This window comes from Semicossyphus pulcher, unplaced genomic scaffold (genome assembly GCF_022749685.1).
Source record: "Semicossyphus pulcher isolate SPU_LCO1_2020_fin unplaced genomic scaffold, fSemPul1.0.p SCAF_9, whole genome shotgun sequence".
NCBI classification, from domain to species: domain Eukaryota; kingdom Metazoa; phylum Chordata; class Actinopteri; order Labriformes; family Labridae; genus Semicossyphus; species Semicossyphus pulcher.
This window is the reverse complement of record NW_027211770.1, coordinates 27,262,703-27,286,775: the sequence shown is the minus strand read 5'-3', so window position 1 is coordinate 27,286,775 and position 24,073 is coordinate 27,262,703. Positions and strand designations below refer to the sequence as shown.

At 41.7% G+C, this 24,073-nt stretch overlaps 4 protein-coding genes across 4 annotated transcripts; 1 reads left to right on the top strand and 3 right to left on the bottom strand.

Moving 5' to 3' along the window:
- Positions 1–1,410: 1,410 nt before the first annotated feature.
- LOC138584807 (transcription factor HES-7-like) lies at positions 1,411–2,345 on the bottom strand. The gene is made up of 3 exons (XM_069657119.1): positions 2,301–2,345; positions 2,095–2,181; positions 1,411–1,989 (listed from the first exon to the last, which is right to left on the bottom strand). Exons 1-3 carry the CDS (start codon positions 2,343–2,345, stop codon positions 1,456–1,458), a joined length of 666 nt encoding a protein of 221 aa, XP_069513220.1. The 3' UTR covers positions 1,411–1,455.
- Positions 2,346–7,575: 5,230 nt separating this feature from the next.
- Positions 7,576–8,615, bottom strand: LOC138584232 (transcription factor HES-7.1-B-like). Its single transcript, XM_069656408.1, has 3 exons — positions 8,571–8,615; positions 8,219–8,314; positions 7,576–8,109 (listed from the first exon to the last, which is right to left on the bottom strand). The coding sequence occupies exons 1-3, from the start codon at positions 8,613–8,615 to the stop codon at positions 7,576–7,578; spliced, it is 675 nt and encodes a 224-aa protein (XP_069512509.1).
- A 2,700-nt stretch (positions 8,616–11,315) lies between these two features.
- On the bottom strand, positions 11,316–19,058 carry pbx2 (pre-B-cell leukemia homeobox 2). The gene is made up of 8 exons (XM_069655736.1): positions 18,797–19,058; positions 18,074–18,147; positions 17,046–17,290; positions 16,177–16,367; positions 14,464–14,599; positions 13,908–14,049; positions 13,459–13,553; positions 11,316–12,122 (listed from the first exon to the last, which is right to left on the bottom strand). Exons 1-8 carry the CDS (start codon positions 19,036–19,038, stop codon positions 12,042–12,044), a joined length of 1,206 nt encoding a protein of 401 aa, XP_069511837.1. The 5' UTR covers positions 19,039–19,058; the 3' UTR covers positions 11,316–12,041.
- Positions 19,059–20,250: 1,192 nt separating this feature from the next.
- LOC138583569 (uncharacterized) lies at positions 20,251–23,302 on the top strand. The gene is made up of 5 exons (XM_069655434.1): positions 20,251–20,644; positions 21,064–21,578; positions 21,854–22,022; positions 22,238–22,491; positions 22,656–23,302. The coding sequence occupies exons 2-5, from the start codon at positions 21,081–21,083 to the stop codon at positions 22,794–22,796; spliced, it is 1,062 nt and encodes a 353-aa protein (XP_069511535.1). The 5' UTR covers positions 20,251–20,644; positions 21,064–21,080; the 3' UTR covers positions 22,797–23,302.
- The last annotated feature ends 771 nt before the right edge of the window (positions 23,303–24,073 follow it).

The window sequence follows — 24,073 nt, the reverse complement described above, 5'->3', positions numbered from 1 at the left end:
AATAGCTTTAGTTATAGCCTTATCATTATATGCATTATAACATCTGCTTTAAACAAACCCTGATTTTTAAAGGTCTTCTTTCTTCTTCTTGTTTTTTTCACATTTCTGTATGAACATTCAGATCTCTTGTTTCCTTTTTATACACAGTCTGGCTTACTGACTGTGTATACTGCTGGAAAACTTCTCCACAAGACTCTTTGTAAGACTTATATATGATATCATGGCATTTTAAATCTACATATAAGTCAAAAGGCAAACAGGACCTGGAATTATCTTCAGCGCCAGAGTCTGGTATTGGGCTGTAATTCACGCCAATCTATTGATCTTACGTGCAGGGGTGGCGCGTGCTTGAGACACACCTGCACGCGCCAGTGTAAGATCAAAAGATGTTCTGGATCTCCTCTCGTGGGAAAGAGGAAATAGCGCCGCATTTACAGCTTTATTAGCTGTTAAAACTGATACATCGTCGGTGAGAACTGGTGCCACAGAGGTGAGACACTTCCTACGTTCCCACGAACATTCGCCTGTGATTGGGATGCAAATGAGAACTGTCCCGCTGTATGAACAAATCTTTTAACTAATGAAATTAAAGGTTCGGACACCGTACAGCGCGCCAACTGTTTACGCGCGCGCCCAAAATACCACACTTTTTTTTTTAAATTAACAGATACTGTAACCATGACAACGATTTATATTTTCAATTTAAACTAGGTTTAGTTGGGTACGTTTTGTCAGTCTAAAAAGCAAGAAGCCATGGCATTACGCACGGGAATGGCACCTTTTACGCACGGCTTTAATTCCTTATTAATAACATTTTTTTAGTAAGTAGGTAGAAACTTAAAAATAATGATTGCACATAGCCTTGTGATCATATTAAAATATAATTTTACAACACTTAAATGACACTGTATGTCATAAGGAAAGGTAATTAGGGATGCATGTAGTTATGTAGGCTATTTTATTTCTCTTAATGCTTTTGCCACCACTAATGTTTGTTATAGTTTCTCGAAACGAGGATTAAGCTTGTTCAAATGTGTGAAACTGTGAAACGTCACCGCATGACCCCTCTCGTCTTCACGTGTGTGGCAGCACACGCTCCCCAAGGCACGTGCCATGCAAACAATCAATGAACATTTACGCGTTGTTAAGTGATTTTTCATTTTTGTTTATTCATAAAAAGACAAATAGAATAAATTAAGGTGCAAAAATACATCATATATGACACAGTTAACATGATTTGGTCTGTAAATTTTGTAGCAGCACGTGGTGTGATCATAATAAATTTAGAATATCTACAAATTGATCACACTTTACAAAAGGCAGGAGGTCCGTGTTAAATACATTGCACTGAAAATGTTCTTGTAGAGTCAAAGCAACAACAGATACTGTTGTATGAATATGTTTCAGCATGTTAAAGTCATTAAAAGTTCAGTTTGTGAAATCACTGCGTGGTGATCAGGGCCAGGGCCTCCATGGTGTCTGGCTGACAGGATGGCTCTGGGGCGGGCTCTGTTTGCTCGCTCGACTCGATACTTTGTGGGACTGTTGGGGTGTTCTTGGAGAGCGATGTGATTGTTCAATGGTCTTAGTACAACTGCCCCCCCTGAGAGCAGGCGTGCACAGTTTGTACCCGGATCTGTCAATCAGCGACCGAAGAATAGAGCTGGAGGACTTCCTGAGAAGCAGAGAGTCGTAGGACGAATGAGCTTCACTTCTTCTTTGGACGCCTGCTGCAGAATCAGAGTCTGAACGGGAGAAGCGAGCGGAAAAAGACGCATCAAGGGCTGTTCCAAGCCACAGGCCTTTCCCCTGAGGTCCCAGGAACTGAGCAGCTCTCTGCAGGCAGGTGGAGAAACCGTCTTGGAAGGAATGTTTCTGGCCTTCATCACCACCTCCAACTCTGGTGTTGTCTCCTTTTGCAGAGTTCTGTAGGAAGAGGACCGTGTGCTCGAGTATCTCAGCTTTCTCCACTCTGCGCTGAGTCGCTTCCTAAAACACAATAAAAAAAATAGGTTAATAAACAGTTTCCCAGAGCTGATAGTAAACTTTAATCTTGACACTTTAAACGGACAGCCTGAGCAAAGTGGTCTTTACCTGTTTCTGAATCAAAAGGGTCTTAAGGCTCTCCAGGCTGTGATTCATTCTCTCTCTTCGACGTCTCTCGACCTGAGGTTTGAGAATCTACGAGAAACAAGATTTAAAAAAAAACGTTAATAAATGTCTACAAACATGTGGAATATATGATAAATACATGTGAAACAAACAGCAATAATCGATAAAAGATTAAATGGTGCACATACCTTTCTTTTAGCCTTTGCGTCCTCTAAATCCTGAAGCAATTTCATGATTGTATTCCAAGAATCGCGAAACAACAGACTTGTTGTTCTGACAGTCAAAGCTGAGTGTGACCACACCGTCTCCAGTGAGGGTTTTTAAAGCATAGGTGGGCGTGACTTTAGGCTCCACCCACCATCGCCTGTATTTTATTGCACATCTACTCCATGCTGAAACTTCTAAACACAGAAAAACTGTTACAAAATACAAACTTTTGTCCAAATCGTTCATGTCTGTTAAACATTCGGTATTTTAGCATTGTGCAGCGGAACTATTGGGACTCTTTTTCCCAGCAGTTTTAGAGTTAAGGGTCATTACAAAGACGTAGTCTATCGGAGTATGCATTTGTTAAAACTTAAAAGATTTAGAAAGTAAAAACCCGTATTTATTTCATTCCTATCTTAGCTTTTTCTTAATGATGTATTTTTAACACATTTTGTCAACTATCCAAAGCTGAATGCAGACGGAACGATGCGCCAATGGGTCCTTCACTAATCTACGGGCACGTGCAGCTTCCCGGCAGCGTGTAAACGGCACGCGCCTGTGAAAGGTGTTACCAGCTCGTGTGACGCGTATTAACATATGAGAGGGAAAGTAACAAACATCCGCCAAAGCAGCGTGAGGCCCAGACAAACGACAGTGGGTGACTTCTCGCGCCTTTATTATGTACGGCTAGAGGAGACATGTCCTCGGGCGCAGTCTGCCAGAAAAAGGGAGCGTGGGACCGAGAAAGGTTCACCAACGTCAAAACAATCAGCAACAAGGGAAACTTACAGCGAGCGTAAAAGCCAATCTTTTTGCGCACAGCTCTGTGAAGTGTCGTCTTGTAGCTGTGGTTGTAAAACATAACCAAGGCAAAACTGCACTTTTAAGATGAGTATTTTTTTAATCCCAATATTGTTCTTCGATCTACAACAATCTGCAAAAATCTGCTGATAATAGTGTCTGTGTGTAGCGCGTAAAATGACAAATACCTGTGAAAGAATCACTGTGCCAAATGGCGACACTTTTCATGAGGACATTCCGAGAGGCAGCGCATGGGAACCCGAAAGCCACCTCTGCCCCACACACTCCTTTTAATCATGTATCAATTCTAACAGGTAATAAAGTCTGCATGGAGTTCCCTGCCTAATTTTCCCATGAGAAAAGAGTTGGAGGAGCTATACAGTTTCATGCACTCAGTGAACAAAACTGAATCAAGCTGTTGCGTCATGTGTTGTCCAAACATCTTTCAAGCACTATATTTTACTATATACTTTCATGTATGACATTAGATTTTGTTTAAATGACATTGTAGCTCTCAGAGGAAAGGAAACTAGGGCGCGCGTAATGTCCTTTTAAACTTTACGCATAAAGCTTACACCTTTACGCACGGCTTTTCCCCATTAAATTTGTTCAGTTAAAATGAAAACAAAGCATTTTTTTAAACTCACGTCACACCATGTAACGTTTATTCGTTACGTGTGCTTGTGGGAACCTGAGAATCACCTCTCCTCCAAGCACACTTTGTCAGTGAAGTATCTGTTTTAACAGGTAATAAAGTGAGGATGAGCTCCACGTTCCCATGATGAGAACGAGCTGGGGGAACTTCTCCCACTGTCACACTTAGTCAACATTTGTCTGCGCGTTGTGGTGTCAGACGGCAAATGCGCATCAAATTAAGGGGAATATAATTATTGTTATTTGGTTTGCAAAACATGTGAGCATTTGCATCATTATGAGAGCTCATCTCCATCTGCTTATGTAACCGGCTCGTTTTACCTTAAGTAAAAGCCTTGCACTCAATATCCTACAGATGTAAATCTTTAGCAGCAAAATGTATTCCATATATAAAAAGTACTTGTTACAGGGTTTTTAAAAAATATATTTTGTTTACTATTTTAAAGTTATCTTCTCCAACATTTTTGATACGCATTTGAATTTTTGGACGTCTCACACATGCAGTTTAGAGGGGAAATATTTCCACAACCCAAATACTATGAAACATCGCCCTTTTCAACTACAAATGCTGTGTGTGATAGACTAGTATTAAAAGAAGTACAATAGAGTAAAAATATTTCCCACTGAAATGTACTTTCTATGCTCTTTCAAAGCACTATAGAGTGGAAGCCCCCACTGCTAGTCACTCTAGTAAATGATTACCTTTTGCTGTTGTAATTACAGATAAAATATGTTTTTAGATATTGATTTGTATCTCTGATTGATTCAACCCATTGGCAGCAGGAGCAGACCGTGACCCTTTGTTATTTGACCCTTTAAACTCAGAAATTCTATAAACCGTTTGAGACAGACACGTGCTGCAGCTCCAGCAGCACGCGCCCACTTCACACCTAACCAAACACGCGCCATGCAACCCGAAAAACGCTTAACAACTGACCGAATTCATTGCAAAAACACAGACTTCGAGTAAATATTCGATCCAACAGAGGAACTTTTATTTGTCATTTTTATAAAAAAATATATAGGAAAACAGTCGTTTAGCTTTGTTAAATTCTGACTTTGGCAGCCGACTTCTTGCTAATTAATTGTTGTGGAGCACAACATATCTTTTGGCACGTGCCTAGGACTTCATGACTTCATTTGGAAAGACGTGATACAAATAGTCCAGAAATAAGTATAAGTTAAATTTAAGATAAGAGATTGAGATAAGTCACTAACTCGAGTTTCATGCTAATGATTTAGTCAGCGGTTATTTAACACGTTGGTGCCACTTAAACGCATAAAAATAACTCGGCGGAAGAATAAAAACAGCAGTGATCTGTGTTCAAAAGTAATGGGGACTCTGCCATTCGTTTTTCTCTGGGGGAATTTGTAATTTATAAGACAAATCAAACACAAATAAGGTAAATGCAGGTCAATAGATGTAGGCCTATGATCCATTTTACGGAGTCTGTACTGTTTACTGACACTGAGGCAGACTTACAATCATAATGAGCTCAACAATTACGTGTGAAATAATGAAAATGACCGGGCACGCCTGGTGCGTAATTTGCATTTGAGTGACCACGTGTGTGTAAAAGTGTGTGAGTGGGAACCTGGAGGCTCACAGTCCTCCACACACTTCTTTTAATGATGTCCTAATTCTAACAGATAATAAAAGTGCAAATGGGCGCTTCGCTCTCTGTTTCCCACGAGAAAGAGCCAGAGGAGACGCTCCCAGGTCACATGTTCAGTCAGTTCATTCGGAGGGATTAAAGATGTTAAAGATTCGATGTAAAGATAGAAAGTTACATTTCGCATAACAGAAGTAATTTCATTGTTAAAAAAGCGAGCAAAAGCGTAACCACAACTATGGTTTGTATCTATGGCAACATTACATTTCAGTTTAACCCAACAGACAAACGCTTCCTATGAAAAAAAGGTGGAAAAAATGTTCTTGAGTTTTCATAATCAATTACCCTGCCGAGCATAAAGACAGGTGAAGACATCATTTACCTGAATCCTCGGCTTTTTGGCACATTTTCTGTAACCTGGAATTTCTGTACTGTATTTTCTCTTATTAAAATGTGCAATTGGTTCGAAGCAGCTAAAGTATCAGGGGAGTTAAAATATGGAATACGATTACTATTTCCTCATTAATACTGTACAATAAATTGACGTCTTGATAACACGATCCGTCTTCTAAGATTAACTTTCTGAGCGTGTAAATGTCGCTTTGTCAGGACAAAATAATATATAGAAGTAAAAATCAATAATGAGACAGCCGTGGCCCGAGACAAGTTAAAGACAAATGTCATCTGAGTGTGACTGAATTTCAAAGGGCGTCAGGAGGCGTAAAGACACGTTCTGTTTCCTGTGAGGTGTCACCGGACACGCGCAGAGAACAAAAGGTCTGCGAGCAGCTGCACGGGGGGCGACGTGGGAGAGAATGAATACTAAATACAAGCAAAACAAACGCGGACACGAGCTGGGAAAGCTTAAACTAAAATCCTGTCAGCTCAATTATGTGACAAAAATCTTATCTTAGCTTTATTTTCATACCATTTTGGCTGTAGATAGACACTGATTAAGTAGCACTCTTTGTAAAAGCTGTGAAAGCTGTGAAACGTGTGATATAGTAGGTCTGTTTTAGTATTCTCAAGACGTTTTTGGACCCTGAAGTTACACAACCATTATAATTACATTATGTCGTTATACAAGACATCGCATAGAAAATAAATGTACTCTTAGGAACAGATCAAGTCAGTTCAGACTGTAGGAACAAGAAGGAGAGAGAAACAAACTGTAGCAGGACATTTGCTGCACAGAAGTCTAAATCATCACTTGATTAAATCTGCTGATTTCAAACTTAATTTGGTGCTTAATCTTTTTGCACTGCTCTGAGGCTATATTAGCTGTTTTCTTTAATTCTTGGCTTGAATCTAAAAGTCGTTCAAAGTAAATGAACAATGTGTGAGCAGAGATCTTTGATCTCTTTGAGGTGAGAACTGCTACTGAACTCTCGCACCACACGGCCAGACTTCACACCTGGAGGATGTAGCTCTGCGGGACGCCACGCTCCACACCTCCACTCAAACTAAAGAGAGCTGTCAACTTCAGCACAAAAGACGTGCAGCATGCAGAAAGAATCCAACACATCACTTCTTCATTTTAAAAATGTTTTTATTTTCTTATAAAAAAGAATACTGCTCACCATAGGGAGACATCCAGAATAAATTAGTGTGCAAAATAGATAAAATATATAGTTATAGACAGAGCTGCCAGCAGATATCATGGCACACAGGTGAATGTGAGGGGTTCCCAGCCTCCAACATTGAGAAGCCACACCTGGAAATGTGATGGACGGACACTCATCAGTCAGTCTCAACAGTCATTCTCCACTTCAGCATCACACTCTTGAATAATGACATCAGAGGGTTTTTGCAGCACATGAAGGAGGACAGAATTCTTCATCTCCGTGAAACTCACCTCAAAGCGTGTGCTACAGCACAGCAGCAGTCCCAGCTGAACAGCTCGACTTGGCCGGCTCCTGTTCCTCCCTTTGCCTGTCTGCAGGATAGACGGCTGCCCTACTGACTGCACTCATTCACACCCACTAATCAAGAGCAGCGGGTCAACCCTTTCACAAATGCAGAACATGTACAGATAACAATTTGACATTATTTACAGGCTTTGAGGTTGTATGAGTTTCAGAAGGTCAGATGCTGTTGTTTGGATGTCTGTCACAAACAGTACAGCTGCCATCAGTGAATATCAATTCGTCTTTAGAGTCTTTAAAGTTCAGTTTCAGATGCCTGGTGATCAGGGCCAGGGCCTCCACAAAGTCTGGCTGACTGGGTGGCTGATTTCTCGTCTCTCCACTCTGGTCTCAAGCTGACTTTGTGTCTGAACCTGTTGGGGAACTCTGGGAAACTCTTGCTGGGCTGAGAGTCGGTATGGATGAGCAGAGCTCTTTGGGCTGCAGGCTCCTGTGTGCAGTCTGTGCTTGGACTTTTGCCTCAGCACCTGGAGGATGGACTTGGTGTGTGGCAGAGAGCTGGAGGACGAATGGGCGTCAGTTCTTCTTTGGACGCCTGCTGCAGAATCAGAGTCTGAACGGGAGAAGCGAGCGGCAAAAGACGCATCCAGTGCTGCTCCGAGCCACAGGCCTTTCCCCTCAGGTCCCAGGAACTGGGCTGCTCTCTGCAGGCAGGTGGAGACGCCCTCTTGGAAGGAGTGTTTCTGACCTCCGCCACCATCTCCAGCTCTCGTGTTGTCATCTTTCGCAGACTTCTGTAGGAAGAGGACTGTGTGCTCGAGTATCTCAGCTTTCTCCACTCTCTGCTGAGTCCCACCCTGCATGGAAACATGAATATGAGTTAATGGAGTGTTCAGGCTTAAGTAATGAACAGGTCAGATGTCTGAATGGTATATTTGTTGGTTCAAAGGATGTTTCTTTATTTACCAGTTGTTGTGGCTCTTGAACCAACATGGTCCTCAGATGCTCCAGACTGCAGTTCATCCGCTCCCTTCGACGTTTCTCAACCTGAGATTTTATAAACTAGAATAAAAGAAAACAAAGATGTCAGTGATGACCCAAATATACAAAAGTATGCAGCTCAATTTAGTTTAATTTACTTTGGTTAAAAAGTTTTCCTTCCAGCTTTATGGGCAAAGAGTTTCTGTTAGCAAGGTATTTTCAACTGTTTAAAACTATAATATATCCAAACTAATATCTATAAAATCATTAAAACAGCAGCCCTTGTCTAAAGTCTATTTAAAAATTCATAACATAAGATTTAAGACTGAATTTTTACCTTTCTATCGTTTGTTGAATCCTCCCTTTCCCGTAAAAGCTCCATTGTCGCCTGTGATCCAAGGTGGTCTGTTGTTATCCAGAGGTAGACGTTCCTTCACAGTCTGCAGCCGATCGGGTAATGGTGAGCTTATTACTGACACTGGTACCTTTATCTCCTCCCAGCCACTCCCTCAGACTCCTCCCACCACGCAATAAAATTTTACAATCCATCCCACCCGCCTCCAGCAGCAGCCAACCACCCCTCCTCTCGGCCGCTCCATCCCATCGTCTTCTATTTCCTGTACATATTAAATTGAATTAAACGGAATTATCTAACAGTTTATTGTGCTGAAGCCTTAATGACACGCGCAGGCAATAAAACACTTTGTGGTAAGGCTTAGAAAAAACAAGACACGCGTAATAAACCTTACATATAATGCGCAAAGGCGTGCGTAAAAGCCATGCGTAAAATGACATTGAATGAATTCAATGAATTTGGGATTTGACCTGCAAATATAGACAAATTTAGTTCAGATTAGCTTTGTTTTGGGTGAAATCAGTGATGTTGATGCAATACTCAACCAATTCAAGTATTGCTTTATGCCTTATAAGCTTATATCAAAGCTGAAAATATGCCTCACAAATCTGCAGACAGTAATTTGGGACGAATCTAAAACAATAACGAACATTGTTAGTATTTTGTGGGATTTGCACATTTCTTGTGATATCAGTAGCCTCTTTTGTCATTGGACAGGACAATGAAGAAGCGTTCAGATGCGCCATGGGAGCGCATGAGCCATTTGTGTGTGGCATGTACCATTTGAGGTGCGAGGCTCTTAAAGAGTTTGCACCTCAGTCCATATGTTCTGCTTGTTTATTAATCTACCAAAAGCTGCGACATCTTCCGTCCATGACTAACATTCTGGTGCAAAATTGGGCTATCATTAACCACTATTTTGTAAATCTGTGGCGCAGCAACATCACTTTTGACTGGTTCTTTTTCTTTATACGTTTCTTCATTTATTGCTACTTAACTCCTTCTCTCAAACGCGCGCTCACGTACGGCGAGTGCCGACACCTCACCATTCACACTTGACGCCTTTGCATTTGTTAGTCAGTCCGCAGGAGGGAAGGTGTGACAATGTTTAACAATCTGCATTCACACCTCCATGACACAATGGCCCGCGCGTGCCATTTGGGCTGCCGTCTCGTGCTGGCGCGACGTTCGACACCACAGTCGTCCCCACATTTGCTCGTGAAAACCCTTTACTGCTTTTGGACCGTGGGAATGCTGAGGGACAGACGCACACGTGACCAGCCTATTGTTTTAACGTTTTGAACAAGTGGTTCCCAAACTGGAGCCCGTGGGCCCCCAAGTGGTCCGTTGCTGATGTAGATTAACAACCTTGTTGCGTTATAGCTGCAGCACGTGATCATAGTCCACACACCACACTTTGACACCCTGTCTGAACTCTTAGGTCAATGTGGAGAAAAGAGTTTCATGTTTATGAAAGGTGGTGTAGTTAAATGTTTCTCTGCTCAACTGCATCAGGAAGCAATACTTGAAGCAAAGAAACATTTTTTTAAAAAGTATGTTTCTTGTTTTTAAGAAGTAAATATGCGGTCAGTTCTGCATGTTTAATAAGCTATTCATGTTACCCCTTTTTTGCCATTAAATGTGTTTTCACTTCACACCACTCAAAGTGATTCAAACCCATCATCAAATCTTACTGGAAGTAAACTCCTTACACGTTTGGAACTGCTTGACTACTCAGTTGGTAACAGCTACAGTAACAAGGACATGAAATTATATTCCGTAACACTGGTGTGGATTATAACTCTTATTACTGAACATACGGACACATTTATGGGCAAGCACAAACAAATCAACATTTGTCCTGTGCATTGAAATAACAATTTACTGTCCCTGCTATCAACAACTTTGATGAGGGTTATAATATCCTCTATTTGTCGAAACTACATGTCAGAGAGTTGGATTATTGGGGTATGAGGTTGTTTGTAAAATAGTCTTTTGTCAAAAGAAAAGATTAAGAGAGAGCCGGACATTTTCCAGGGTCATTAAATTTCAATTTAAGGCGGATTTAGCTGTGGCTCAGTGGTAGAGTCGGTCGTCTTTCAATCGGAAACGTCAGAGGTTCGATCCCCGCTTCCCCAGTCAGCATGTCGAAGTGTCCTTGGGCAAGACACTGAACCCCAAATTGCTCGGTGGCATAGCCATCGGGTATGTATGCGATAACTGATTGACAGTTGGGCACTTTATGTAGCAGCCTCTGCCATCAGTGCATGGATGTGTGTGACTGGGTGAATGTGACATGTAGTGTAAAGACTAGAAAAGCGCTATATAAGTACAGTCCATTTCCCATTTAAATGAAGACATAACAACACAAACTGTTAGATGTAAGCACAGGTAGGTCTACTTGCTTGGCATTTCTGCCTGACGCACCTTTGCCTTTGTGCCAGCTGCAGGGTCATCAGCCAGGAGCCACCCTTCACTGATGTTTCGCTCCTTTAATCCTGCAACACCTCGAGGTTAGAATTAATGTAACTGTTAGATGTGATAAGGAAAAAAGAAATTATGCAGAGCCTCTCTTTGTTTGGTTGCCATTATACAATAAAATACAAAACAGGGAGGGAAGTCAAAACCTGTGTGAACAAAACCAACTGCAGTTAGAGGTGAGAGGTCATGTTTGCTTTCTCACGATGACCTTCTGACTCGACATAAATCTGGGCCGATCGCCATGTGGTTGTGAATACAGAGAGTCTTTATTGTAAAAGAGGTAGAGAGAATACAGGTGTTTCACTGTACAGAAAAAAGACAGCACTGTTGATATACTCATTCAAACCGTTAATGTGGACTCACGCACGCCTCATTCACTTTACAGGGACACAGAAGCCCGGTAGAAAATAAAAACTAACAAACAAAACAGAGAAACAAACACACAAAATCTTTGGATTTTTCTCTATTGCCCTCTCATTCTCTCTTAAATGCATTCTCTCTCTCTGAGTTGTTAAAATGAAAATAGTTGTAGCACTAATAATAAAACAGCAATAATAATATTAATAATAATAATAATTATAATTATATAGTGGGCTAAAAACCATGATAATGCACCCCCCTCCCTCTCCTTCCCAGCCACAAACACACACCTCAGTAACATGTCAAAAAGTAGTGGAAAACAAAGCCTACGACCCCCATAATAAAACCACACCTGCATGCACACAACACACACACACACACGCTTTCACTCTCCCATCCGTGCACTCAGCTAATCATATAAACAAAAGAATGACCAACGCTGAGCGGTTAGAAAAGAATAAAACAACGTACATTTAAAAACAATGAACCCAAACAAACAACGTACAAAAACAACTGCAGCCGAGTGGGAAGTGAGAAATCATTCTTTTCTGTCTTCTTTTCCGTCGTCAAACTTTCTGTTGCTGTCGTTCTGTGCCAGGGGGGGCGGGGCCATCAGTCAGAGTTGTCCGATTGGTCGCTGTGAGGTGAAGCGCCGGACCGGGGCGAGTTTCGACCCTGCCAGTTCCCGTTAGCCTGAGAAATCAAGACAAAAACAAAGAAGAGAGATCAGAAGCTATTTATGCACCTAATACAACTAACAAAGGTGTATACATAACCCTACTGCCAACTATTCTACACAATGTAAAGGTGTTTTGGACTGATTAAGGTCAGGTTAAGAGCCCAGCCTATCCATGATGTGGACAATTGTCTTAGCCATCATATAAGACACACTAAATAATAGTGTAAAACAGTGAAAGCATTGGGAGAGCTTGAAGGTCGATCATAAGCTGTCAAATGAATTCAAAAGGCCTATCACAAAAAGTAAAAACAACAAAGTGCCATTTTAATCATAACCCCGACCCATCAAGTAGTTAAATTGGTGGAATAAAGACAGCGACAACATATGTTAATAAGTCTATAGTGTGGAGAATCATATGTCCAAGCAGCTCTGAGCAAAAACTTTCCATTTCTGAAAGGATACTGTTGCTGTTCATGTGAGAAATTAAACTCCAAAAGGCTTGAAACTCATTTAAAGGGGACATATTTTAGCTATGCTATCAATTCTGTTATTCTAATGTTCTTTTGAATCACGTTGGTAAAGTTTGTTTCATTTTTAAAATTGTATACATATTCTAATTTATTTATTTTTCGGAGCCTCTCCTTCCTCCTGAAACCAACAAGCCGTTTTGCCATTCAAAGGTCGGACCTTAGCCACGATTGGCTGACAGTATTTGGAGAGACCGCGTAGCCCACGTTGGGGAATGGCCGCACTTCACTGTCACTCAAAACTTAAATGTACGAGCCAGAGTCGCCAGGAGGTATTGGAATGGTAAGTTGAAATCTTGACAACGACTTGTCTTACTTGCAGGACACAGACTGATGCTTACGCTGTTAGCGGTTTGAATAACTTAACTGACTACACGCTAGCGCAAGAAGGCAGTCTGAGGAGAATGACGCTGAATGGCGATTGGTCGATTTCAGCAAAAGCAAGGTTCTACGTAGAAACCTGCAGCTGCTCTGAACGGCCCGTTTCAGAGGCAACCTTTTTAAACATGTGATTCTGGAAAAACACGGAATTATGCAGTTTTCACTTTTTCACTGTGAACAAAAAACATCCACAATGTGAAACTATGAAAATACGAGAATATACATTTAAAAGGTATGACCCCTTTAAGCAAAATAACCCACCACAGCAAACATCACATTTGGTTTCGTTTTGTTTAAGCAGTGTCATTGAAAGGTGACAAAGCTGACACCAACTTTTCATTGTCGATGTGCTGAGGTGTTTGTTGGAAACAACACCTCAAAGCTCAGCTCAGCTCATCAGTCTCGTCATTAAAATATACAGTATGTGTAACTGTGTCCGTACCTGCAAGCCCATTTGGTAAGCAGACTGCTCTCCATTCACAGGTGGAACCCCGAGGAACAGGTCAGCTGACCCAGACAGAGAAAAGGACCCCGACCCTAAAGCAAGAGAAGAACAGGACAGCAACCTCAATACTTGTTTGTACAAACCATGTTTCAACATTATGTTTGTTTTAACAGTTTACGGTGGAATATGAAGATAAATAATAAAGCAAAGATAATTAAGCAGACCAGTTAAAAAACTGTTAAAATTAGTCGTTGTTGCTTCTTCAAAGGATACCTCAGGAGGCCTCAGGATACATAATCTGTACAGTTAGACAGCTCAACCATTTAAATGACAGGTTCTTTGGCAAACAAATTGACACACTTCAGCAGAGGAGGGCAGAGCAATCAGAACATTTCACTGCTTCAGGGCGACGAGCTGCATACTGTAGCCTTTAACATTTTCGGTACCTGTGGAGTTGGGAGTGTGCGGGGAGTCGTCGCCCTGTCTGGCGCCCAAGGCTGTCTTCATGGCATAAAGGTTCGCCTCCTCTTGGAACTTGCCGATGTTTTTCTTGTAGCGGATTCTCTTGTTGCCAAACCAGTTGGAGACCTGGCAAAATCAAATGAAATACAAGGCTCATCAATCAATATTTTGGTGAGTAAGTGATCATCTCTGAGTGGGAGATTCAAGCACACATTAAGATCGTGTGATTGACATATTAATGCTGTGTCTTTAAGCTTACATGCAAAATTCCTGCTACTCTGAGAATATCAAAATTAAGCTCTAGCTCTCCTTCCTTTTTTTTTTTTAAAGATTTTTTGGGGGCTTTTGTCTTCAATCCACTCGACGGCTGAAGAGAGACAGGAAACATGGGGATTGCACGCAGTAAATGATCGGAAAACCGGGAGTCGAACCTGCAATCAGTGCGACGAGGACTGTAGCCTCTGTACATGGGACACCTGCTCTACCAACTAAGCAAAACCAGCAACCTTACTTTTCTTAAACCACGGTCCACTGTTTTACCTGAGAGACGGTGATTCCACATTGTTTTGCAAGTTCCTCTTTGGCTTCTTCACTGGGGTAAGGGTTGGACAGGTGGGAGTAGAAATACTCATTCAGGACTTCTGTGGCCTGTTTGCTGAAGTTGCGCCTCTTGCGTCTGATGAGAGATAAACAGGTAATAAGCATGAGGAACAAACAACTGATTTCCCCCCCCTTTTTTTGTTATTATTTACTTAATTTTTTAACAGGGAGTATTTATGGCAAAAACTTTTCTATTCACTCGCACATACAGGTCTAGAGCAGTGGTTCTCAAATGGTCCAGCCTCAGGACCCACCACCACCTCCTCAATTAATGACTAATTTTCTACCACTCAAATATTATTCATGAAAAATGGTGCAGATTAGACCTGAGGCAGAACAAAACAGTCACAGCTTACAGTCCAGTCTACCAAGACGTGTATAAAAAGGAACAAATACACGTGAAAAGCCTGAATGTGAATTCTGAATTGACTATAGCTGTATATAACCACTATCAGCACAGAGCCATGATGTTCATTCACATTCTTCTAAAAGATACCGAATGTAAATTGTAATACACTTATAGGTTGTATTAGTATAGGGTTCAAACCATAGTCTGTATAAAAAGATGGACGACATGACAGCTCCCTAAAAGTGAAGCCAAAACATTTCGAGCGCCCCCTGCTGACTGGCTGCAGTATAGGTCATAAAGCCTGCCTCCTCCATGTTAACAGATGGGACATGAGTCAAACTATAAAATCAAAATACACGCCCGATACATTTTTCTCAAACATGGTTTCTGTCATTATAGTTAGTTCTTATCACGCTGATTTACATCCACGTGTTCATTTTTCTGACAAGTTTATTTTTAATTAGTTATTTGATGCTGTCAAAAGGATGATCGACAGCTCTGTTGACAAATTCGTCTCCTGCAGCCAATCAGTTCCGGGTGAGCAGAGAAGAGGATGATCCGCGAGTGGAAAGGTAACTAAAACAATCACTACAGTCATTGAAGTTTCCACACCTGTGAACGTTAACCTCAGACCAACACAGAGAAGCTGTTCTGCTGTTAAACACGCCGGCGTGCGGGATCGTGGCTGTTTTTATGTAAGTTAAGTGTGTGTTTGGGTTAGCGGAAGTGGCTACGGCCGCTTCACTCACCGATCTCTACTGCGCAGTCTCTGGCTCCGTATGACGTCGCCATCGCAAGATGGCAGCGCCTATCACAGGGGCTATTTTGGCATCAATTTCGTACAATGGGAGCAGATGGAGACGCGTTGTCCATCTATATATACAGTCATTGGTTCAAACTAACAGTTATGTTTTATTATAGAATAATCTGCCATATTTATGATTAAAGATTTATTACTAATTACAATTTCCCAGAGCCTAAAGTGATGTCTTTTTATTCACAAAATGACAGAAAAGCAGCAAATCTTTACATTATTTCCTTAACCTTTGGTCAGCTTATACATAAATGCATTTATTGTTGAGGCTCTATTAGTGCTGTATTTTTATGTAGTGATTTGCAATTCAAAGCTTAAATAACTGCTGAGATGCCAAGCTAACTACAGCCACTGTCCTCCAAAAAGGGGTTAGGTGCAACCTTTTCAGAGCCACAGTACAAGCCTTCACCGGTGGGTACTAAATACTGAAAAGATACATTAGCAGAGCAGGAGTCATTAAAAAATAAAAACATGGACCACAAAAGCCTACCTTGCATCGAGGAAGCGGGACCTCAGGATCATCACCGCCTCACAAGTGCTCTGCTTCAGCTGGGTCTGGATCGAGCTGAACTTGCGGTGGATGATGGCCACCATGCGCTCAATCTCCCGCGGGGTCACGGGCCGTGTACGCGACTGCTCCCTCAGCAGGTTCATCACATGAGTAGTGAACTCAGTGCATGCCTAGGTAGGTGAGGCATAAAATGACGGACAGTGAAGGAAAGAAATGTGCAAAATATTGAGGCCAAGTGTCAAATATTGTTTTGAATTTATCATAGCCTGAATTTCATGGCATTGTTTAAATTTTTGGACAGAAGACAATGTCATTCAACAAAGTCGAAAACCGGAAAGTGTCTGCTTTATAGTCCTGTCTTTGTCAGTCAGCATGTAAAATCATGTATAAGCTTGAAGTCTTAGTATCCCTGGTATGTCCTGCTGGTGCACTAAGCATTTGAATGATCCATAAAGCAAAAGAAAATTTGGCTATTTGATGTCTTAATTTATGTAGCTGGAAGAATTGATTATAGTGTTGCTGATAAGGTGGGTATCATTATAATGGTGGATTTTACACCAGATTTGAATGGCGTTTTATATAACAGCACATAACGGGACTTAAGTGTAGGCTGGAAAATGTGCTTCTCTAATAATTAAAAATGATCCCTTAGATATGGATCTAACACCTGGTGTGTTTTGATCAGCAACATAAGGCATAAGGACAGAAGTGTATTCCCTGGCAGAGAATTCCCTCTGACTAAACTCTAGACCTAACATGCCATTGGATTACGCTTCTGGCGAGCAGCTTTAGTACAAGCAAGCGTGTACGGGCAATGTCAGCGCTCGACTCCTGTTGCGACACGGTACCTGCTCATACTTCTCCAGCTCAGTGTGGTAGATACTGCGAATCTGGCTCAACTTGCTTTTGTAGTCGGAGTGCTCGAGCGAGCTGTCGGGTGACATCCCTCCCGAGCTGGTGGCAGCAGACACAGCAGCGGCAGCCCCGCCGCCCTTCTCTGGCCCCGCCACACCCTCCGCCAGCAGCATGTTGTCCAATCGCACCAGCTGAGGGTCCTGAGGCTCGTCCTCCTGGGCGTTCCTCATAGACAGGCCTATCCATAAGACAAATGTCACTGACTATTGGTTTTGTTGGACAAATATCAACAGAAGACTGTGAATGTGTTAAGGCAGCGTCACATTAACTTAGATCCTGCTTATATTCCCAACATGTCCCCTACACGTCAACTCAAACAGCTATAATCATGCACAAATATGCCGTTTTCAGTGAAAGCTGAATTGTGTTCAATTTTGTCCTGCTCATTTGCAGCGTAAGCCAATATAAAAAAAGATGCTATATACATTAAGTTCTGTTTTTGCTGGATTTTAATGTGACTTGAAAGGGCAGCTTGTGCTTTACAACAAAGATGATAAAAGCAAACTATCTTTTATATAAACACCAAGCATCGTTACTCATCACCCTCTCATTATCTGCTTAATATTTGTACTGTAGTTACCAAACCAACATGTATTGTGCTGCCTTGTAGGCATTGTATGTGTGTTTGTCCAGCTGTTTCAGTTAGTCTCTATTTATATACCAAATTACCATTTTACATAACAGCTGTCTAATTACATGTTTTTCGTTTGTTTTTAACATTTCAGGTATTGTGCTATTGACAACAACGGTCAAAGTACTTGTATATGTGTGTGTGTGTAAACTTGATTTTATTGGCTTCTGATGACACTGTCAACACAGGCTACTAGGCTGCAGTAACCCCAGAGCCCACTGCACATCAAAACACAGCAAGGCGGATTTGAAATTACATGCATGATTTCTAACACTGACAACAACAAAACAATTAATAATAGTACAATATAATAATAGTTTATGATGTTACCAGTTTTTTCTTTGATCTCGCAGAGGACGCTGAATAAAGCAGGTTTCATTCGGTGACAGTTTAGTGCATGTTTCCTGTGCACGAAGAAAAAACTGTGACTTACAGCTAACAAAACATACTGATTGTAAACACAGGTACTGTAACGACATGCAAATTGACCACAACAAAACACAAGATAATTGCCAATCCAACTACATTCAACATGGCTAATTTAGCAAACGTTAGCATCTGACTAGCTTGTAGCTAAGGAGCTAATTGCTTACTAGTAAGCTGTATGTGCATGCTACCAATTAAGTTAGGTAATATATATATATTTTTTTACCATACAACACCATGTTTACATTTGCAGGGAACTACTATGTCATCGTTCGCATTAACGGGACCTGTTGGCTATTTGTTGTAGCTGTGGCTAGTTAGCCTTGGTTAGCGCAGCTTAGCATGCTAACAGTAGCTAACGTTACGTTTAGGCTATGAGAAATACGTGTGTGTATGACAGCAAAGAAACAATATCCATTGGGTAAAGTGACAGCATATGACTACGGAGAAGTAATTAAAAATGCAACTTTGTTTTCGTTAGCTTCGGTTAGCTATTAAGTTAGCTTCTGGCTAATTCTCTAAACAATAGATTGAAGTTCAGGAAACTTTAGGAGTAGACAAAGCGGCAAAACAAAAACAGACACAGCGCTAAAACCTTAAAATAATATAAATAAAGTTATTACTAACTTTGCCTGTGCCTCGTCCAAACTTTGGTCGGTGATGGTCATTATTTGCTGCAGTATGTCGCCAATATCCCTGCGGGTTTCATGTCCGTTTTCTGTGCCCTCGAGGCCCGAGTCCCCTCCGTCAGACCGATGCTGAGAAGGTTGATGAACCGAGTTAAGCGCATGCATCCCGGGGTGGCCGCTCATGCCAAGTCCCCGGCCGTTGGAGGGCCCATTGCCCGTCAGAGGCTGCTGCTGCAACATTATCAGCGACGCACAGTGGCGGCGACTGCTGCCCAACTGTGCTCACAGGCGCACAACACAGTCTGATGCGAGGCATTGCACATAGCAGGGTCCCCTAGCGACGGACAGGAGAAGGTACAAGCCATGTAAACACAATACAGCATGAGCTTTTCAGCACAGGGCTGACATCTGTCCAGCTCTTTAATTACACCTGGTATTTTTTGTATTATATTGGTTTTTTATATCTTATTCTTATATCGTATTGTACTTAAGTTCACTGACAGTAGGAGTACTACTGTTAAATAGCTTTTTACTCAGCTTTAGTCTACTTCTGTTTATTGTTCTGCACCCAAACACCAAGTCAAATTCCTTTTTTGTGTAAACCTACTTGGCAATAAACTTGTTTCTGATTCTTACGACACACTATTTGAGGGAAATTTTACCATTGCATTTGCATTATTTTAACTTCCACCAACAGGCCCATGGACAGCTGGAGGGCCAGCGCAACAGGACTCCTGCATAATCAGGACTTCTACCTGTTCCTGAGGGTCCAGGAGACACACATGGAGGATCCAATGAATGCACTACAAGCCAGAGAGCCAAAGTAGGGGTCATCCTTGTTGAAGCGTATTTCCTGACAAAACAATGTTTTTCTGTTGACACTGATGATGTTTTTTTAAGGGAAATTTCATCCTTTCAACCAGAGTTGCTCAGGGCTAAAGGTTTTGCGTTTGTAGCTAAATTGCTAAAGTTTGATCAACAAATACACACATATCAGGGTTCCCTAGGACATGAAAGGAAAAGGTATAGGTCATGTAAACACACTACAGCATGTGATATACTTAGCTTTTCTGTGCTGACAGAGTAGTATCAGACTGCTGGGTGAAATGTTACCACAACATTTGCAGAAAGCAGAAGTGCGTGTATGTGGGTGTCTCGAAATAACAGAGAAAAGGGATCCAACTATGTAAAATGGAGATTATGTGCTCTGATGTCTAAAGTTTAGACTCTAAACCTAGTTACAAGCATCACCAGAGACATTCAGATTAAAGTGGGTGCCTGTTACTGTCTTTGGTTTAAGTGATAATCTCACTTAGAAAGCTTCTTTCACTTGTCTCACTCGACTTCTCTTTTTAGCTGCAAGTCAACAGGATGTGTGCCAAAACCACAGCAGTGTCAGAAGAACTGCGAGCCTGTTTCAACATGTCGCAGTGGAGTCTGTCATAATCAAATGAGCAGCACTTAAGGCAGCAGCTTCTGATTACAGCTGCTTTGACGGCTTTTAACTTGATCGCAAATGATAAAAACGGTTGCGCCGGACCATACAAAGAAAACGCATGATGTTTTTTTCTATATGACAGCAATATTTCACAATAGCCTGACATGTCTTATATGGGCTAAGTAAATAGGGGTGGGCTGTGGTAAGAGGAACAGGAAGAGAGGAGACGAGAGAGAAGGTAGCAGTCAGACAGACAGAACGGGTGAGAGCTTGTCACATCGGCATGTGAAACTCTTCATTGCAGTTTCTTTTTCTTCATAAGATTTTGACAAGAGGAGTGAGAAGAAATATGCTGTGCTCGGACTTCAAGAGATGATGCTGTGAAGGGACAACGTTCAAAACATCAAGGTAAGAATTATTTTACATTTAATGTATGGTAACTTTGGAGGCAAAACAAGTTGTTGATATATCTCAACAAGGATTACATTGAAATTTATGAGAAAATGAGAAAAGAAGGGGACATCTCCTCCGACTGTGTTATCACACGCGTTTGTTGTCATATAACCAACAGGAATAGAAGACTTACTGTGGGATTTTTGGCTTAAACATCTGTAGTCAACAAGCTAGAACCTGCCAAACTGGTTTCACATACATTTGTTGCAATTTAAAGACACAGATACTCCACAGCAGTTTTCATGTCTATTTTTAAGAACCTTTAGGGTCGGTACTTATGACATTGTTTTCTCAGAAGTATTAACAATAGGGTCCACGAAGTCTTTGACCTACGATCCTTTACCTAACCTGTTTCTGTGTATCTTCTTGTCAAGGTTTGACAGCAAGATTAATGGACTGTGCAGAGATCAAAGTTGAAATGGCTGAAGAGGGGATGCTGGGACCTCTCCACATCACCGAAGAGGGAGACATAACTGAGGGTGTTACTGGAAGAGGGGCAGATGATATCGTACGGAGCTGCAACAAAGAGTCGACTTTGAAAGGGGAAGAGGAACACACAGGAGAGGACGAGAAAGAAGAAGATGGAGCAAGTAAAATGTGTTTAAAAGAGCAGAGTCTGGAAACACAACAAGAAACCGAGGCAGAGGACGTTAAAGGAAAAGAACCAGCGGATACTGAGAATATGAGTGATGGACAAAATAAAGATGATAGTGCGAGTGAAGGGCAGACACTTGTGATGATGAGGATTAAAAAAGTACCTGAGAATTCAAAAGACACAGAGGATGAAAAAGTTACACAAAATGACCCCCAAGTGGACATTAAGAGTTTAAATCCCCCTGAGCAACAAGCTGAAGGAGGCACAAAAAGCCAAGAAGAGGATACAAAAAAGGTTTGTGGACTGTTATTTTACTCTGCGTAATGCCCTTATGTTACCTCTGTAGTAACTTAATGATGCAATGAGCAAAGTGTTTGTTTCATAATGACTTGATTGTGCTCTACAAGAAAAACTGTGGAAAAAAGCAGCTATGATTTTGTTACAGATCATGTAGGAGTACGTAGGAGTAAATTCTTTTGCTGTGCCAACAAACAGTCCGTGCCACTCGGCAAGAGACCTTTTCCTCCCTCCCTCATTCTTTTTCTGACACCTACCCGCGTGTTTCTCAGGCTCACCGGTTAACCCCTGACTTCCCGGAGTCGCTGTACGAGCTGCTCTGCACCCTCCAGGAGGGGAGGCGGCTCAATGACCAGCGTTGCTCCTTCAGCCTGGAGGGCAGCGGAATGAGGAGGAGGAGGTGCCACTCTGAGCCCAACACCAGCAAGCCCGCACACAGAGGTGGGAGCACTTTGAAAAGCTAAATTATGTTAAACTGGTGCATTTGTTTCCACGCAATGGTTCTGACTCATGTTGATCAAGCTGCAACAACATGAAACTACAGAGTACTTAGTGACTCAAAATGTTTTGAAACTCGTTCGACTTACATGCTTTCACATGTTTCCCTGACCATTGACTCCCTGAAGTCAAAGCCATTTTCTTTCTTTTCTCTACAGTCATCTTTTCCTCCATGACTTCGCTGCAGAAAGAGGAGTTCTTTGAGCTCGTGGCCACCGCTCAGGCTCGCAGGCTGGATGACCAGAGGGCGCAGCTCGACAAGTCTCCACCAACAAAATCAAAAGGCAGAAGTTTCAGAGGCAGCATAAAGCAGCTCTCTTTTGTTAGAAGGCCTACGTTTGTGCCTGCACCAGTTCCTGCACCGGCGCCTGTGCCCAAAGAGGATCTGTATAATATGATTCTCACGACACAAGTAAGCAATCATGACTAGTTTATTTGACTTTTATCATGGCATATGGTGTTGTCAGCTGTTGAAGTTGCAGCAGAAAACATCTAACAAAGCCTCTTATACCATCTTTAAGAAGCCTTTAAATATAATTTCAGGCATTTATTTTTGCATTTACCTTCCACCCACAGGCCCAGGGCAGGCTGGAGGACCAGAGAAGCAGGGCTCCTGGTCCCATGGACGATGAGGACTTCTTCTCTCTGCTCCTAAGGGTCCAGGGGGGACGCATGGAGGAGCAGAGGACTGAACTACCGGGCCTGCTGCAAACCTGAGATGGAAAAAAAACAAAAACAAACTGTGGTGCCACAGTGAGAGCCATCCAGTATTGTAGCATTTTTAGCCTAATTGAGTGTTAAAACAGGGTTGTTTTTTTTAAGTTCCCTGATCATGCTTTATTTTAAGTAAGTGTCACCCTTCTGTTGGGTTGGTCAGTGTTAAAGCTGTTGAGATTGTAGCAAGAAACGCTAAAGTTTGAACAACAGACTGAGGGACGTTCTTGTGAAGTTTACCAGTTAGGTATTTTATTCTTTCATAGTGACTAGAAACAATGGATATGCTTTCTTTTTAAAAATCTTTGACTGTGTGTCTGTGTTTATGTGCGCTTCAGTTCTAAATGTGGAGGAGGCAGTCTACTGATCTCTATTGTTTCTGCTCATTTGCACAGCAGACATTAAAGCCACCAGGGATGATGGTAAGAACACAATAGCTCCAAGGCCACAGAGCACTTGACTGTATATGAAAAATTCTCCTCCAGAAAATAAACAAAACGTGTCTTCAAGCAGTATGCATTCATTCATTTATTTAATTTATCCAAAAGGAGAAAGAGAGAGGCACTGAAGAGGAAGTTTGTGCTCTTTAATCTTTATTTTTACAGATCAAACTCACAGAAACATTTTAGCAGTGACACTAATGAGGATGTGTAAAACCTGCTCTGTTGTTTCATCATTAATCATCATACCTTTCTCGGTCACATTCCCACAAACTAGCAGTCGTGACTTATCATTTTAAAACATCCCATCGCACATAAATCAAAACGTTCATACACAAAGAGAGACAGACAGTGATGTCTCATTTGGGGAACAAATGAGGCAAAGACACAGGTGTTAATTTTTAACAGGCTGAATGGAATGAAAACAGGTGTTATCTCAAAGTTCCTGGATTTATATTCACATTAGTGAGTCATTTCTATTGACGATAATATCACCCCAAGGGCAACTAAGGAGATGGACAAATGTAGCGTGTGTGTCCTTATGAATAATAATATTGGCTAGAGGACTAATAAACATAACAATAACGGTAAAGTTCAGTGACTCTCTCTTACAGTATTAAAACATGATTCCTCATTAAGTCTCATGATCCACTTGTCTCTTATTTTACATATATGCTTGCAAAAATGCTGCATGTAATAATCCAGGGCCACCAGATGTCACCAGCCAGAAGGGTCGCCCTGGAAACCTGTGACCCCTTGTGTGCGTTGAGGCCACTCGGTACAGAGGAAAGCTTTCAGAGGAAGTCCTGGTCGGTCTGCACAAGTGAGGTTACGGGGGAA